The 14,158-nt window shown below is 47.8% G+C and overlaps 1 protein-coding gene across 12 annotated transcripts in view; it reads left to right on the forward strand.

The window, feature by feature from the left end:
- The window catches only part of LZTR1 (leucine zipper like post translational regulator 1), a 317,240-nt gene that overhangs the window by 195,540 nt on the left and 107,542 nt on the right, over positions 1 to 14,158 (forward strand). For all 12 annotated transcript variants that reach the window (XR_013348515.1, XM_077839232.1, XM_077839229.1 and 9 more), the window contains one exon: positions 311 to 480. Coding sequence is in view for 11 of the 12 variants with exons in the window: in XM_077839232.1 (XP_077695358.1) it covers positions 311 to 480 (170 nt within the window). In the remaining variant the exon portion in view is untranslated. The remainder of the gene's footprint in view (positions 1 to 310; positions 481 to 14,158) is intronic.

Below are 14,158 nucleotides of genomic sequence, written 5' to 3' on the forward strand. Positions count from 1 at the left end.
AATAAGGCATACATTTTTAACAGTGAGAGTAATTAACCATTAATCACTGACCATTTTAAAGTCAAGATTGGATGTTTTTCTAAAAATCTCCTTTAGGAGCTATTCTGGGGAAGCTCTGTGACCTGTGTTAAACAGGAGATCAGACTAGATGATCATAATGCTAACCTCCCTTGGTTCTGCTATCCGAATTACTCAAGATGGCATCAGAAATTGGGAAAATTTCTGACCCCACTGGACATCTTTGAAGAACCTTATATTAGAAAGCTCTCTAGAGCTGTGGAATGACACTGTTTCCCTTTGTGATGTACAGGTCATGTGCAGGATGTACTACTTATCATGGACGTGTACAAACTAGCCCTGAATTTCAAGCTCTCGCGGCTGGAACAGCTCTGCCTCCAGTATATTGAAGCATCTGTAGATCTACAGAATGTGCTCATTGTGTGTGAAAATGCCAACAAGCTTCAACTGGATCAACTGAAGGTAAACACTGAATTTCACTAACAAGGTTACTGATAAAAATTAAAGAATTAAAGCTCAGTATAGTCACTGTAGACATTGACTCATGGACAAAACATATTATTGTTGTTTTGTGGGTTCTAAGGCTTTGAAGTTGACTTTGAAATTGGAGGTAGCAACTTAAAATTTCACCTGGGGGTCAGCATTAAACTAGACTCCCTTCCTCCCGCTTCCTATGTCTTTAACATTACAGAGTTTGGTTGACCTAGGGCTGCATACGTTGACCTAGCTCTGTAAGTGTCTACACTAAAATGTAGCTCCCACCAATGTAAGTCACCCACTACAGCGACCTAATAACTTCACCTCTGCGAGAGGTGTAGGTTGATGTAGTTAGGGTGATGCAGTGCCGGTGTGGACACTGAGTTACGTACATCGTCTGTTGGCTGTCAGCCCTGGGGTGGGGGATGTGGAGAGCTCCAGGTGTCAGTGCCCTCCAGTGCCCCACACAGTTAAGTCAGTGGAAGCACTCCTGGTGAGAATGCGCTCCGCCGACAGAAGGTGGACATGAACCACCATTTTAATTACTATGGTGGCTATACATCGATTTAATTTTGTAGTGTAGACATGCCCTAATGCAGCAGCTGGAACAGCTACTGCCCTAAAAACATCTCTTTACCTGAAATCCCTTTACAGTTCTTAGGTGGTTGTCATGGATTCCCAGAGTCTGATCTGTGTCTTAGCCTTTAACCAGTCTACTGGGAGTCCCCTTTACTGTGCTGGACCCCTTGGATCCCCAGGGTTTTCCAGGGGCAGGACCATGGCGTCCATGACTCCACCTCTCTTTCCCTGTGGCTCCCTTCAGGGAGTCCAGCTGAGGCAGACTCCTGCAAGAGATATTTCCCCTTCCAGGGTGCAGTGCTCTTAAGTAACTGCAGCAACACCAGGCAGCCTTTCTCCAGCAAGGTAACCTTTATTAGTCGCCTGGAGCACAGAAAGTCTTTGGGTTAGTATGAGAGTGACAGACTTATGATAGAGTCCATGTTGGTGGAGCCGGGGCTTCATCCTGCTCTGCTGCCTCTGAGCTCTATCCTACTGTCAAGGATTCATGTTTGGTCACTGAGGTTCCCATTTTTTTTCTGGACCCTTCATTGCTTTGTGCTAATTCCAGCCAGCTCTTGATGGCACATTCTTACCACCCCAGACAGCCACATGACCCAAGCCTCTCATGCCTCCTGCTCTGTTCCAGGAGAAGCATGTTAACCCTTCTGCCTCCTGTGCAGTGAGGAGATGCACATAGTTCACAGAAATATTACAGAAAATTCACACATTTGTCACAGGAACTTATCTCTACTAAAGTTTGTCTGGTTTCTTAAGCTCATTTCTTTTTCTCTGTTGTTAGCTCTTCAAGTATGTGTCAGTGTAGTCCCACGGTAGGTGTGCACAAGCCTCATGTGCAGAAGATCAGATATTTTGAATAGCTCCCACACAGTGGTGTAAAGGGCAGAGCAGCCACAACCCCCCTCAGTTCCCCCTACTGCCTTAGGAGTGAAAAGGAATTTGGCAAATCTCTGACCTGCAACTCGCTTCAGACACTTTAAGCCAGATCTTTCAAGGTGCTTAGTGAAGAATTCTTACAATCAAATTTGTTCTCTAAAGGATATTGATTGGTGACATCTCCCCACCCCATGTGCAACAGGGTAAAATGCTTCTTGCCAGCTCCCATGTCTTGTGACAGAGTTCAAACCCTGCCCATCCTGCAATGAACTAATCCCTATCATGGACAGACAAGCCAATGCCTCTCGTGCTTAGGAGAGTGTCACATCCTGAATAATTCCTTTGTGTGCAAGAACTTCTCCACCAGGACCTCCAAGTCTAGGAATGCATGGTTCAAGCTACATGTACTTGAGCAGTCCATACAGATCACTTTGGCCCCAGATGTGACGATTATGACCAGAGTGAGGCTGGTTAAATTAGCGTTGACCAGTGATCCCTTGAATACTCTTCAAACTCCAGGATCAGGCAGTGGAAAGAAGGCAAAGAGGACACTGGCAGAGTTGACACTAATGATGTCAACCGCCTCTTAAGAGCTTGGCACTATGCATCTTGGCATTGACAGACTTGGCATTGGTAAATCGGGTGCTGAGAACTTTGTCTTCCTTACTGGCTGCTCCAACTCAGCGAGTAAAGCTGGCATTGCATCCACTTATAAACTGGACGCCCACTGATGTAGCCTGTCCGAGCATGAACCTAGCTCCAAGACCGAAGGGAACTCCCATATGGAAGACATGGGATGTTTCTCCAAGGAAAAAACCCTTAAACAGTTGGGCAAAACAAGATACCTGCCACGATCCCAGTACCAATGCCAGTGATGAAGCCAAGGAAGTACATCAGTTGGCCCCATTCAGTCCCTCAGTACTGTCCTTCAGTGAGGAGATATATTCCTCCTCACTCTTGCCAATGTATCCCTTCTTGCTGACATTGAACAGAAATCTCTCTTCCCTGCCATTGGAGAATGACTTCAAGGAGGATATTGGGGAGCCCACATTTAGAGCACCACCTCAACTGGCTCTGGAGTGCCATGGGCCAACCAGCCCCAACATGGTCAATACCCATAAATATGCCACCTTGTTTGGCTGTATTGACATGTGAAGGAGCAGTTTAGCGTCTTCTACATGTAGAAAAAGGAATATAGATCATGCTTCCTGATGGCTTCGCTGACTAGCCCATCCACAGAGGAATGAGAGGTGGGCCCACAGGAACAGGTGATGTTAGAGAGACAACAGTGAGCCCCGACATCCCCCAAGGAATCCTTCTCACCACCAGACAAGGCAGAGACACTAGCACCTACCCTGGCTACAGATCAGTGATTCTCAAACTTGTGTACTGGTGACTCCTTTCACATAGCAAGCTTCTGAGTGCAACCCCCCCACCATTTATAAATTAAAAACACTTTTTAATATATTTAACACCATTATAAATGCTAGAGGCAAAGCGGGGGTGGGGTGAAGGCTGACAGCTCGCGACCCCCTATGTAACAACCTCATGACCCCCTGAGGGGTCCCGACCACCAGTGTGAGAACCCTTGCTATAGATGATTCTAAAGCCTTCCTGGACCTCCTGTCCTGAATTGTGGAGACCCTTGATACGGAGGCTTGGACTACACTATCAATTTATACCTGCCTGTGACAAAGTTCCTTCTCTGCCTTGGTGGGTCCTGCACTTATTGGTGGCTTTGCTCGCCTCAGAGATTCACAGGAGCCCTCAGTTTGGCCACTTTTGCTAGTGGCTCAAACCTGCCGTTCACTCAGCTAACCTCATCACTGGCCAGCATGGGGAAAAGGAAGGAGAACAATCCCTGCAGCCTCTGCTGATCCACCTAGTGGGTCGGGGGAGAGGCCAGGGACCATACCCTCTAGTGGAACCCACAGTCCAGGTCAACTCCTCCTGTATCCAACAGGGAGTTGGGGGAATGGGGTGAACCCGAGCCCGCCCTCAACTCTGGGTTCCATCCCAGAGCCCTGTGGATCACAGCTGTCTACAGTATTTTGTATAACACCGGTGTAACAGCTACAACTCCCTGGGCTACTTCCCCATGACCTCCTCCCAACACCTTCTTTATCCTCACCATAGGACCTTCTTCCTGATGCTAGATAGTGTTTGTACTCCTCAGTCCTCCAGCAGCACTCCCTCTCACTCTCAGCTCCTTACGTGCCCCTCACTGACTGAAGTGAGGTCTTTTTTTAAACCAGGTGCCCTGATTAGCCTGCCTGTCTTAAGGGATTCTAGCAGCTTCTTAATTGGCTCCAGGTGTCCTAATTAGCCTGTCTGCCATAATTGGTTCCAGCAAGTTCCTGATTGTTCTGGAACTGCCCCTGTTAGCTTACCCTGGGAAAAGGGACCTGCTTAATCTGGGGCTAATATGTCTGCCTTCTGTTACTCTCCTGTAGCCATCTGGCCTGACCCTGTCACATATTCCCCCTCCTCCCCCCGTTCAACACCGCGGGGTTGGGCAACTTGGGATGTCAGGCAGTGTACCCGTGACAAGCCATTTGCATTGCCATGTGGCTTCCAGCCCGGTGTTGTCTGGTGAATTGAAAAGGTTGTTGGGGACAGGAACCATCTGGTCACCCTTGCGTTCTTTTTATTTCATTGCTTCCACTGGAGGGATGCATGGTTGGTCACAAGGGTAAACTGTCGTCCCAGCAGGTAATAACATAGTGTTTCCATGGCCCATTTCACAGCAAGGCACTTTGTCTCAACCACTGCATGCTTCTGCTCTCTCGGGAGGAGTTTCCTGCTGAGGTAGAGGATCAGGTGTTCTTTGTCTCTGACCATCTGTGACAGGACAGCTCCCAGTCCTACTTCAGATGCATCTGTTTGTAAAATGAACTCTTTGTTGAAGTGTGGGGCTGTAAGCACAGGGTTACTGCAGAGGGCTGTCTGTAGATCCATGAATGCTTTCTCTGCGGCATCTGTCCACTTCACCATGACTGGACCCCAGGCTTTTATCAGCTCTGTCAGGGGACTTGCTCTGGTGGCGAAATGGGGAATAAATTGCCAGTAGTACCCCACCACAACCAGAAATGCCTGGACTTGCTTTTTCCAATTTGGCCAGGACCAATTTTGGTAGCCTCCGGTTTGTTTATTTGGGGCTTGGCCATGCCCCTTCCTACAATGTAGCCAAGGTATTTAGCATTGGCAAGCCCTATAGCACACCTGCCTGGGTTGGCTGTAAGGCCGGCCAGTCTTAGTGTGTCCAGTACCACTTCCACCTTTTCCAAGAGGGTCTCCCAGTTGGGGGTGTGAATAATCACATCATTCAGGTACGCAGCTGCATAACTGGTATGGGGCCGCAGGAGCTTGTCCATAAGATGCTGGAAGGTGGCAGGTGCCGCATGCTGTCCAAAAGGAAGAACAGTATATTGAAACAGACCCTCTGCTGTAGAGAGTGCCATCTTTTCTTTTGCATCTTTGGCAAGGGGAATCTGCCAGCATCCCTTTGTTAAATCAAGGGTGGTCAAAAATTGGGCATTGCCCAGGCAGTCAACTAACTCATCAATGCGGGGTATGGGTTATACATCAAATTTGGATATCTCGTTCAGATGGCGAAAGTAATTTCAAAACCTAGTGGTGCCATCAGGTTTGGGCACCAACACAATAGGGCTCGACCACTGACTGTGGGTTCCAACAAGCTTTTCACCTCTGCCTTGATCTCCTCCCTTTTTGCCGCTGGGACCCAGTAGGGCCTTAAAGTTATCTTTGCCCCAGGGTCTGTGATAATGTGGTGATAGGCTTCCATGGTCTGGCCTGGTTTGGTTGAAAACACATCCTGATACCATCTTAGTTAGCTCCTCCTTCTGGTTCGGTGTCAGATCAGGTGATATCTGCCTATATCTACCTGCACATGTAGGTTATTTCCCTGGTTTGGGGCCTCTTGAGCCACTACACATGCCTCTTGCTGGTGCCAAGGTTTCAAGAGGTTGATGTGATAAATCTGTTCTTGTTTCCGGTGTCCTGGCTGCCGCATCTTGTAGGTTACTTCCCCAACGGGTTCAACCACCTCATAGGGCCCCTGCCATTGGGCCAAAAGCTTGCTTTCTGCCGTGGGTACCAACACCATCACCCGATTCCCCTGGTTGGAACTGTCGGACTCTTGCCTGGTGATTATAATGGGTTTGCTGGGCCTCCTGCGCCTTTTCCAAATGTTCCTGTACAAAAGGGGTGACCCTGGCTATCTGGTCTCGCATCTGCAATACATGTTCAATTATATTTCTCCCCACATTGGGTTCCTCTTCCCAGATCTCTTTGGCGATATCTAGTATGCCACAGGGGTGGCACCCGTATAATAACTCAAAGGCGGAAAACCAGTTGAGGCCTGAGATACCTCCCATATGGCGAACATAAGGTAAGGTAGTAGGGTGTCCCAAACCTTCCTGTCCCAACTTACCACCTTCTGTATCATAGCCTTGAGGGTTCGGTTAAACCTTTCTACCAGCCCATTGGTCTGTGGATGATAGACTGAAGTTCTCAGGGTACGTATATGGAGCAGGGTACAGAGGTCCTTCATTAGCTTCGACATGAATGGGGTTCCTTGGTCTGTTAATATCTCCTTTAGTAGCCCCACTCGGGCAAAGATCACCACCAGCTCTTTGGCTATCATTTTAGAGGCCGTGTTCCGCAGGGCGATGGCTTCTGGTTAGCGAGTAGCATAGTCCAAAACAAGAGGTATAGGTGGCCCCAAGCTGTCTTCTCCAGAAGTCCCACTAGGTCCATGGCTATTCGCTCGAAGGGGACCTCTATGATGGGAAGGGGTACTAAAGGTGCCCTCAAGTGGGGATGGGGACTGTGCAGCTGACACTCTGGGCAGGATGCACAGTACCTCCGCACTTCTTCGTGTACTCCGGGCCAGAAGAAGCGTCGCAGGACCCATGCCAGGGTCTTCTCTGCCCCCAAATGCCCCCCAAAAAGATAACTGTGGGCAAGATGTAATACAGCATTCTGGTGTTTTTGAGGTACTAGGATCTGCTGTACCTTCTGCCCCTGTACTGGTGCAACCCGGTACAAGAGATCCTTCTTCATCATGAAGTAGGGTCCTGGTCCCTGGGGACCCCATCTATTTCGGTCACCTCCTTCCTAATGTTGTCGTACCTTGGGTCTTCAGCCTGGTCCCGTCCAAAATTTTCTCTCCTGGGGCTGATCTGCCCAAGATCTAGGGGGCCAGTCTCTGTCGCCTCTACTGGGTCAAAGGCATTAGGGTGGGGGTCAGACGTGGGTGCGTCTCCCTCCTGGGTGGCCTCCTTTTCAGCTGCTCGTGTCCGCCTACCTAAGAGAGCGACCCTCTGGCTTTGGGTCAGTATTCGGGTTCCCAAGGCCTTTGCTGCCCTTCTTTCCCTTTTCTTCTTTCTATCCTGCCTGGGAGTGGAGAACAAATCTGGGGATATTTCAGAGAAGATTGGGGGTTGACAGTCTACTATGGATGTCTCACTAACTTCAGGGTTTCCCCCTTTCTCCAGTCCCCCTACTGGGAGTAAGTCTCCAAACCCTGGAAAGTCCCTCCCTATGAGCACAGGGTATGGGAGTTTAGGGACTACACCTGCTGCTACCTCAGTAGTGTTCCCCTGGATTTCAATTTTTACTGGGATGGTGGGGTAATAACTAACTGTCCCATGGACGCATGTCACCCCAGTGCGCTTTACCTGCAGCAGATGACAACACTTCACAAGCTTCCCTGAAATAAGCGTGATAGCACTCCCCAAATCAACTAGTGCCATGGTTTCTGCCACATTTAGTTTTACTGGTCTGGTGTATATATGCAGGGTTAGTGCGACCCCCACCAGGTGAATTAGGGAGCATGTGTCTGCCCAGTTCCCCAGGTTACACTGCATAGGCTCCTCGGCATTGGGACACTGTGCAGCTATGTGTCCCCACTCCCTGCAGGTGTAACATCTGTATGGGGCCCTAGGCATTGCCCAGTCTCTCGGTTTGGGCAGTCTAGTGATACTATCCTCTTTCCCCTCAGTGCTCCAACTGTTTGCGGCTTCTGATGGGTCTTCAGCCTCTCTCTTTTTCCACTAGGCCCTCCTGGGGGCCCAGTTGCCCAAGCTTTGGGGCTTGGTGCTGCTTGTTTAACCCAGGGTGCCTTAAGATGCTTTAACCTTAAGTGGTTGGGTCAGTTCCCTTGCCGTCCTTTGCCTCTCTACTGGTGCAACAACCTCGTCATAGGTGGAGGGTTCATTCTGGCTTACCCAGACACGAAGGTCTGGCGGTAGTCCCCTCATGTATCGGTTGATGGCTCCAGGTGTCCTAATTAGCCTGCCTGCCTTAATTGGTTCCAGCAAGTTCCTGATTGTTCTGGAACTGCCCGTTACCTTACCCAGGGAAAAGGGACCTGCTTAATCTGGGTGTAAACAGTACGGGCTTCTCCCGTCAACATAGCTATCGCCTCTCTGGAGGTGGAGTACCTACACTGATGGGAGAAGCTCTTCACTAAGTGCTACAGTGGGATGTAAACCTTAACACACTTAAAACTGCCTTCACCAAACAAGGACATTTCACCAGAGAAGTAGATTACATCATGGAACAGGCCACACAAATACCCCGAGAGAACCTGCTTCAATACAGAAATAAAACCCCCTCTGACTGCACACCCGTAGTTGTCACTTACCATCCCACACTGGAACCCATATAAGATAGCATTAAATATTCACAACCCATACTCTATGGGGTCCACATTCTGAAAGAAATCTTTTCTGAACCCCTCTTCTGGCCTTCAAACAACCCCGCAGCTTCTCCAAAATCATCATTAGAAGCAAGCTCCCCACAGACCAGGACACATCAATTCAAATCTTTACCAGACCCCTGCCAGAACAACAGATGCAAAACCTGTAGACATATCTCCATGGCTACGATGATTGACACCCCCTCCCCAATACACCTTTCAAGATCTGAGAGTCCTGCAACATGTGGCATACCTTATCTGGTGCACTAAATGCCCCAGTAACAACTATGTGAGTGAAATGGGCACTATGCTCTCGAATGAGCTAACAGAAAAATCATAAAAAAAGAAAAAAACACCACGTGGGTGAACACTTTTCAGAAAATGATCACTCTATCTGACTTCTCAGGAAATCTTCACATCTTCAAAAGAGACTACTGGGAGCTTAAATTTATAACTTTGCTAGACCCTAAAAATCATGGTCTAAATAGGACTCTAGATTTATGGCTTATTACAACAATCTCACCAACAACCCACTAACAACTTCTCTGACAAGTTGCCTCCCCCCGGCCTTTCCCCCCATGACTGAAGGGTTGTTAACAGGCCAATTCACCTTTAATGGTCCCTTGCAATATGGTGTCCAGAAATAGACATATATGCCACAGATCAGAACAAGAAATGCCGTGTGTTCTGCTCCAGAGGGGTTTTGAGTCCAGGCTTTCTGTAGTCTCATAGGCAGAGGGGCTCATGTATGCCTTCTGCCAATTCATTTAATACCAGGGATCCTGAGGGAACTCAGACAAGGTTCAGCCTCAGTTATTATGCTGGACCCAGCGTGGCCCAGACAGCTCTGATACTCTGAGCTGATGAACCTATCAACACACCACTTGTTCTAGCTGACATGATTTTGCAAAACAGAAGTGAGATCTTTCACCTCTTTCATCATTACATCTGACAGTGTGGTTGTTGGCTGATTAACTGCCTTTGAAAGGAGCTGTTCAAATGAAGTCCAGGACAGTTTGGTACATAGCAGAAAAACCTCTACTATACTGAGAAATGAAACAAAATGGAAGAGGTTTTCTATTTGGGCTCCAAAACATTTCCCTTGTCAGTTCCTCTTTCTGCTACTCAGGACTGTCTGCTAGCTCTAACACATTTCGGGCCATCCATCAGATCCATAAGAGTACATTTAGCAGTAATAGCTGCATACCATCCTCAATTCAGGGTTATACTGTATCTTCCCACCCTACAGTTGCTAGATTCCGTAAGGGTTTTATTCATGTTTTTCCACCCAGACCAAGGGGCTCCTCCTTCCTGGGACCTCAACACAGTGTTAACTGTTTAGTGGGACCTCCTTTTTAGCCACAAGCAACCTGCTTTTTTGATCAACTGTCTATGAAGACTGCTGTCAAAGTTTGACTCAGACTCACAATTTATCAGACCACTCTGTTTTATTAGCAAAGCTGCTCTGCTAATACATTTAGAGTGGGGCTTGTGTCTCTTAATTTATACTGTTTTTGGAGAACAAGTTACAGAGAAGTTACAGACAAAAGAAGAAAAAAGATTTTAGTCATCACCCTTCGAGATCCCTGAGACCAGTCACGTATCTTCAATTACCTGCCACCCTTAACAATCTCCTTTAACAGCTTCCGGTTAACTTAACTAATTGCCCTTCACACCTTCCATTCTGATGCCTGCTTCTTAGACGTGCTGGCTCTGTCTTAATTGCTTCTCCATTCAAAAGCTAACTGTCCCTACATGTGCTCCCTCAGATACTTTGTAACATGTTTTGGCATGCCCTCTCATATACAATGTATCCAGCATGTCCCCTTATACAACGCTATACTTCTATAATGTTATACTTCCACATTGCTTACATCAACTCATAGGTTAGGGGACATGCAAGCCCTTATGGATGGTCCACCTGACATGACGTTCCATAAAGATAGGCCTCACTCCAAATTCCTGCCTAATATTGTTTCTGATTTTTATTTAAATCAGTTGCTTCCCTGCCCAGTTTTCTCCCTCAAGTGCTACTCTCACACCAGGGGGAAGCCAAATGGCACACCCTTTGACATAGTAGGGCTCTAACATACTACCTGGATGGGATCACATCCTTCACAAGATCCCACAGACTGTGTGTAGCCTTTGCAGATAGGGTTAAGGTTCAAGCCACTTCCACCCAAAGGTTGTCCAAATAGATAACTAACTATATTAGATCCTGTTATGAAGTAGCTAGGGTAGATTTCACTTGGATATTTTGGGGTTCACTCAGGCCAGACAGGGGTTTGGTCAATATCTGCCTTTTAACCCTGGGTGTCTTGTGACTGTGCAGCTTTTGTCCAGAGCTTTGACCCCAACAGCCAGCCAGCGGCCCACAAGGCTCACTTTGCCTTTGCCCAACTTGGTTACTTCAGAAAAAGTCTGCTTTTCTGAAGTCCAGGGTCCGTATTCTGCTGCTTTCCTTTCTTCCTTGTGTCAGGATCCTGAACTCGACCATCTCATGGTCACTGCCTCCCAGGTTCCCATCCACTTTTGCTTCCCCTACTAATTCTTCCCGGTTTGTGAGCAGCAGGTCAAGAAGAGCTCTGCCCCTAGTTGGTTCCTCCAGCACTTGCGCCAGGAAATTGTCCCCTACACTTTCCAAAAACTTCCTGGATTGTCTGTGCACCGCTGTATTGCTCTCCCAGCCGACATCAGGGTGATTGAAGTCTCCCATGAGAACCAGGGCGTGCGATCTAGTAGCTTCTGCGTGTTGCCTGAAGAAAGCCTCATCCACCTCATCCCCCTGGTCCGGTGGTCTATAGCAGACTCCCACCACGACATCACCCTTGGTGCTCACACTTCTAAACTTAATCCAGAGACTCTCAGGTTTTTCTGCAGTTTCATACCGGAGCTCTGAGCAGTCATACTGCTCTCTTACATACAGTGCAACTCCCCCACCTTTTCTGCCCTGCCTGTCCTTCCTGAACAGCTTATATCCGTCCATGACAGTACTCCAGTCATGGGATTTATCCCACCAAGTCTCTGTTATTCCAATCACATCATAATTCCTTGACTTTGCCAGGACTTCCAGTTCTCCCTGCTTGTTTCCCAGGCTTTGTGCATTTGTATATAGGCACTTGAGATAACCCGCTGATCGCCCCTCTTTCTCAGTGTGAGGCAGGAGCCCTCCCCTCTCACACACTCCTGCTCATGCTTCCTCCCGGTATCCCACTTCCACACTTACCTCAGGGCTTTGGTCTCCTTCCCCCAGTGAACCTAGTTTAAAGCCCTCCTCACTAGTTTAGCCAGCCTGCTCGCGAAGATGCTCTTCCCTCTCTTCATTAGGTGGAGCCCATCTCTGCCTAGCACTCCTCCTTCTTGGAACACCATCTCATGGTCAAAGAATCCAAAGCCTTCTCTCCGACACCACCTGCATAGCTATTCGTTGACTTCCATGATTCAGTCTCCTGTCTCTCTCAGGGATGTAAGAACTATGTTAGTTCTGTCTCCTGAGTTCAGTCTCAGGATAACCCCCACTCGATTTAGCTTGATGGCTTTGTTTAGTGCTAATATGTAAATTAAGGCTAAACAAATTTGTTTGTCTAAGACAAATTGGTTTATCGGCTTTACCTGGGCTAGACCATCTGGTCTTAAACATGCTCTAATAACATTATAGAGAGCATTTATAATTTCATATATAATCTTACATATGTTTCACAAACATATGTAACCACTTCCCCTCTGCCCAGTGGGCGCTCGACCCCCTGGCCCTGCTTCTTCCCACCCCTGCACCGCCCTTGCCCCACCCCCATTCCACCCCCTTCCACCAAGTACCCACCCCTGCCCTGCCTCTTCTCGGCCTCCTCCCCAGAGCGTGCCACATCCCCATTCTTCCCCCTCCCGGAAAGTCCTAAGCACCGCCAAACACCTGTTAGGCGACGGGCAGGCTGAAAGTGCTGGGAGGGAGGGGAAGGAGTGGGGACGCAGTGCACTTGGGTGGGGGGAGGAGAAGGAGGCGAGGATTGGGGACCTTGGCTGCCGGTGGATGCGGAGCACCCACTAATTTTTCCCCGTGGGTCCTCCAGCCCGGAGCACCCAAGGAGTCAGCACCTATGTTCACAATTATATTATTGACCAGGGTGTTGTTAGCTTTCAAGGCATGTTTTGTACAAATGTTATTGCAGTAATGCTTAGGATGTGAATACATGTGTGCCTTGGGTCACATTCACCCATGCTCATGAGAGCTCATTCCACCAGAGCTCAGGCGGTTTCTTCAGCTTCTATATGAAACATCCCTATTTCAAAATTTGCACGTCAGTGACGTGCGGATGAGTCCACACTTTTACCATGACTCGTCCTTAGTTGAAACTTCAAGATCAGACTCCCACTTTGGTAGAGCTGTCTTGCATTCATTATTTAATTAGGACTCCAAGAACCCATGGTAAGGTCACTGCTTGATAGTCATCAGAAGTGGAATCTGTGTGGACAGTCACTTGAAGAAGAAGGAACAGTTATTTACCTTGTGACACACCTTCAAGGTGTGTTATTCACATGGCTTACACAATCCACTTCCTTTCTGTATCTATTGTTTCCTGCTCTTCTGGGATTGTGTATTGGCAAAGGAACTGAGGGATCATTAGGCCTACTCTGTCCTTTATGGGTACATTTACACTGCAATAAAAGACCCCTGAATTAGGCTCATGGGGCTCGGGCTGCGGGGCTATAAAATTGCAGGGTAGAAGTTTGGGCCTGGGCTAGAGCCTTTGCTCTCAGACTCTGTAAGAGGGGAGGCCTGGGCTCTAGTCTGATCCTGAATGTCTGCACTGCCACTTCTAGTCCCGCAGCTGAAACCCCATAAGCCTGAGTCAGTTGATCCAGGCTCTGAGACTCAATTCTGTGAGTTTATCATTGCATTGTAGACGTATTGTATGTCCTCAGGTGTGAGGCATGAGACTGTCCAGGGCACAGACAATGGATACTGTTGGCCAGAAAGAATCAAATTTCACACATACAGGGTGCATGTGCCCCAGAAGTGAAATCTAGGTGGACAACACCTCTTTAAGAACTATGACAGGTTTCAGAGTAGCAGCCGTGTTAGTCTGTATTCGCAAAAAGAAAAGGACTACTTGTGGCAATTGGTTAGTCTGTAAGGTGCCACAAGTCCTCCTTTTCTTTTTAAGAACTATGGTTACCATAAGATATCATTCTTTATACACGGATGAATATGTTACAAGGTGCTACACATCTGAACTAAAGGTTTGGAATAAAAATGTGTGATGTCAAATATAGCATCATTTGAGAGATTATGTGATTGTGTAAGCACAGTGTGTCATAACACATACACTTAGTGGGTAGAGACAAGGTTGTGCATTCAGCCTTAACTTGGGCATTCCATTTTGAGTGCTTAATTTTATGCATAAATAATGTTGCATTGACACAGCTTTTTTTATTTAATATCAGAAAGAATAACCAAGATTATGCTATCACGTGATACTGATTTCT

Source organism: Eretmochelys imbricata, chromosome 21 (assembly GCF_965152235.1).
Source record: "Eretmochelys imbricata isolate rEreImb1 chromosome 21, rEreImb1.hap1, whole genome shotgun sequence".
Taxonomy (NCBI): Eukaryota; Metazoa; Chordata; order Testudines; family Cheloniidae; genus Eretmochelys; species Eretmochelys imbricata.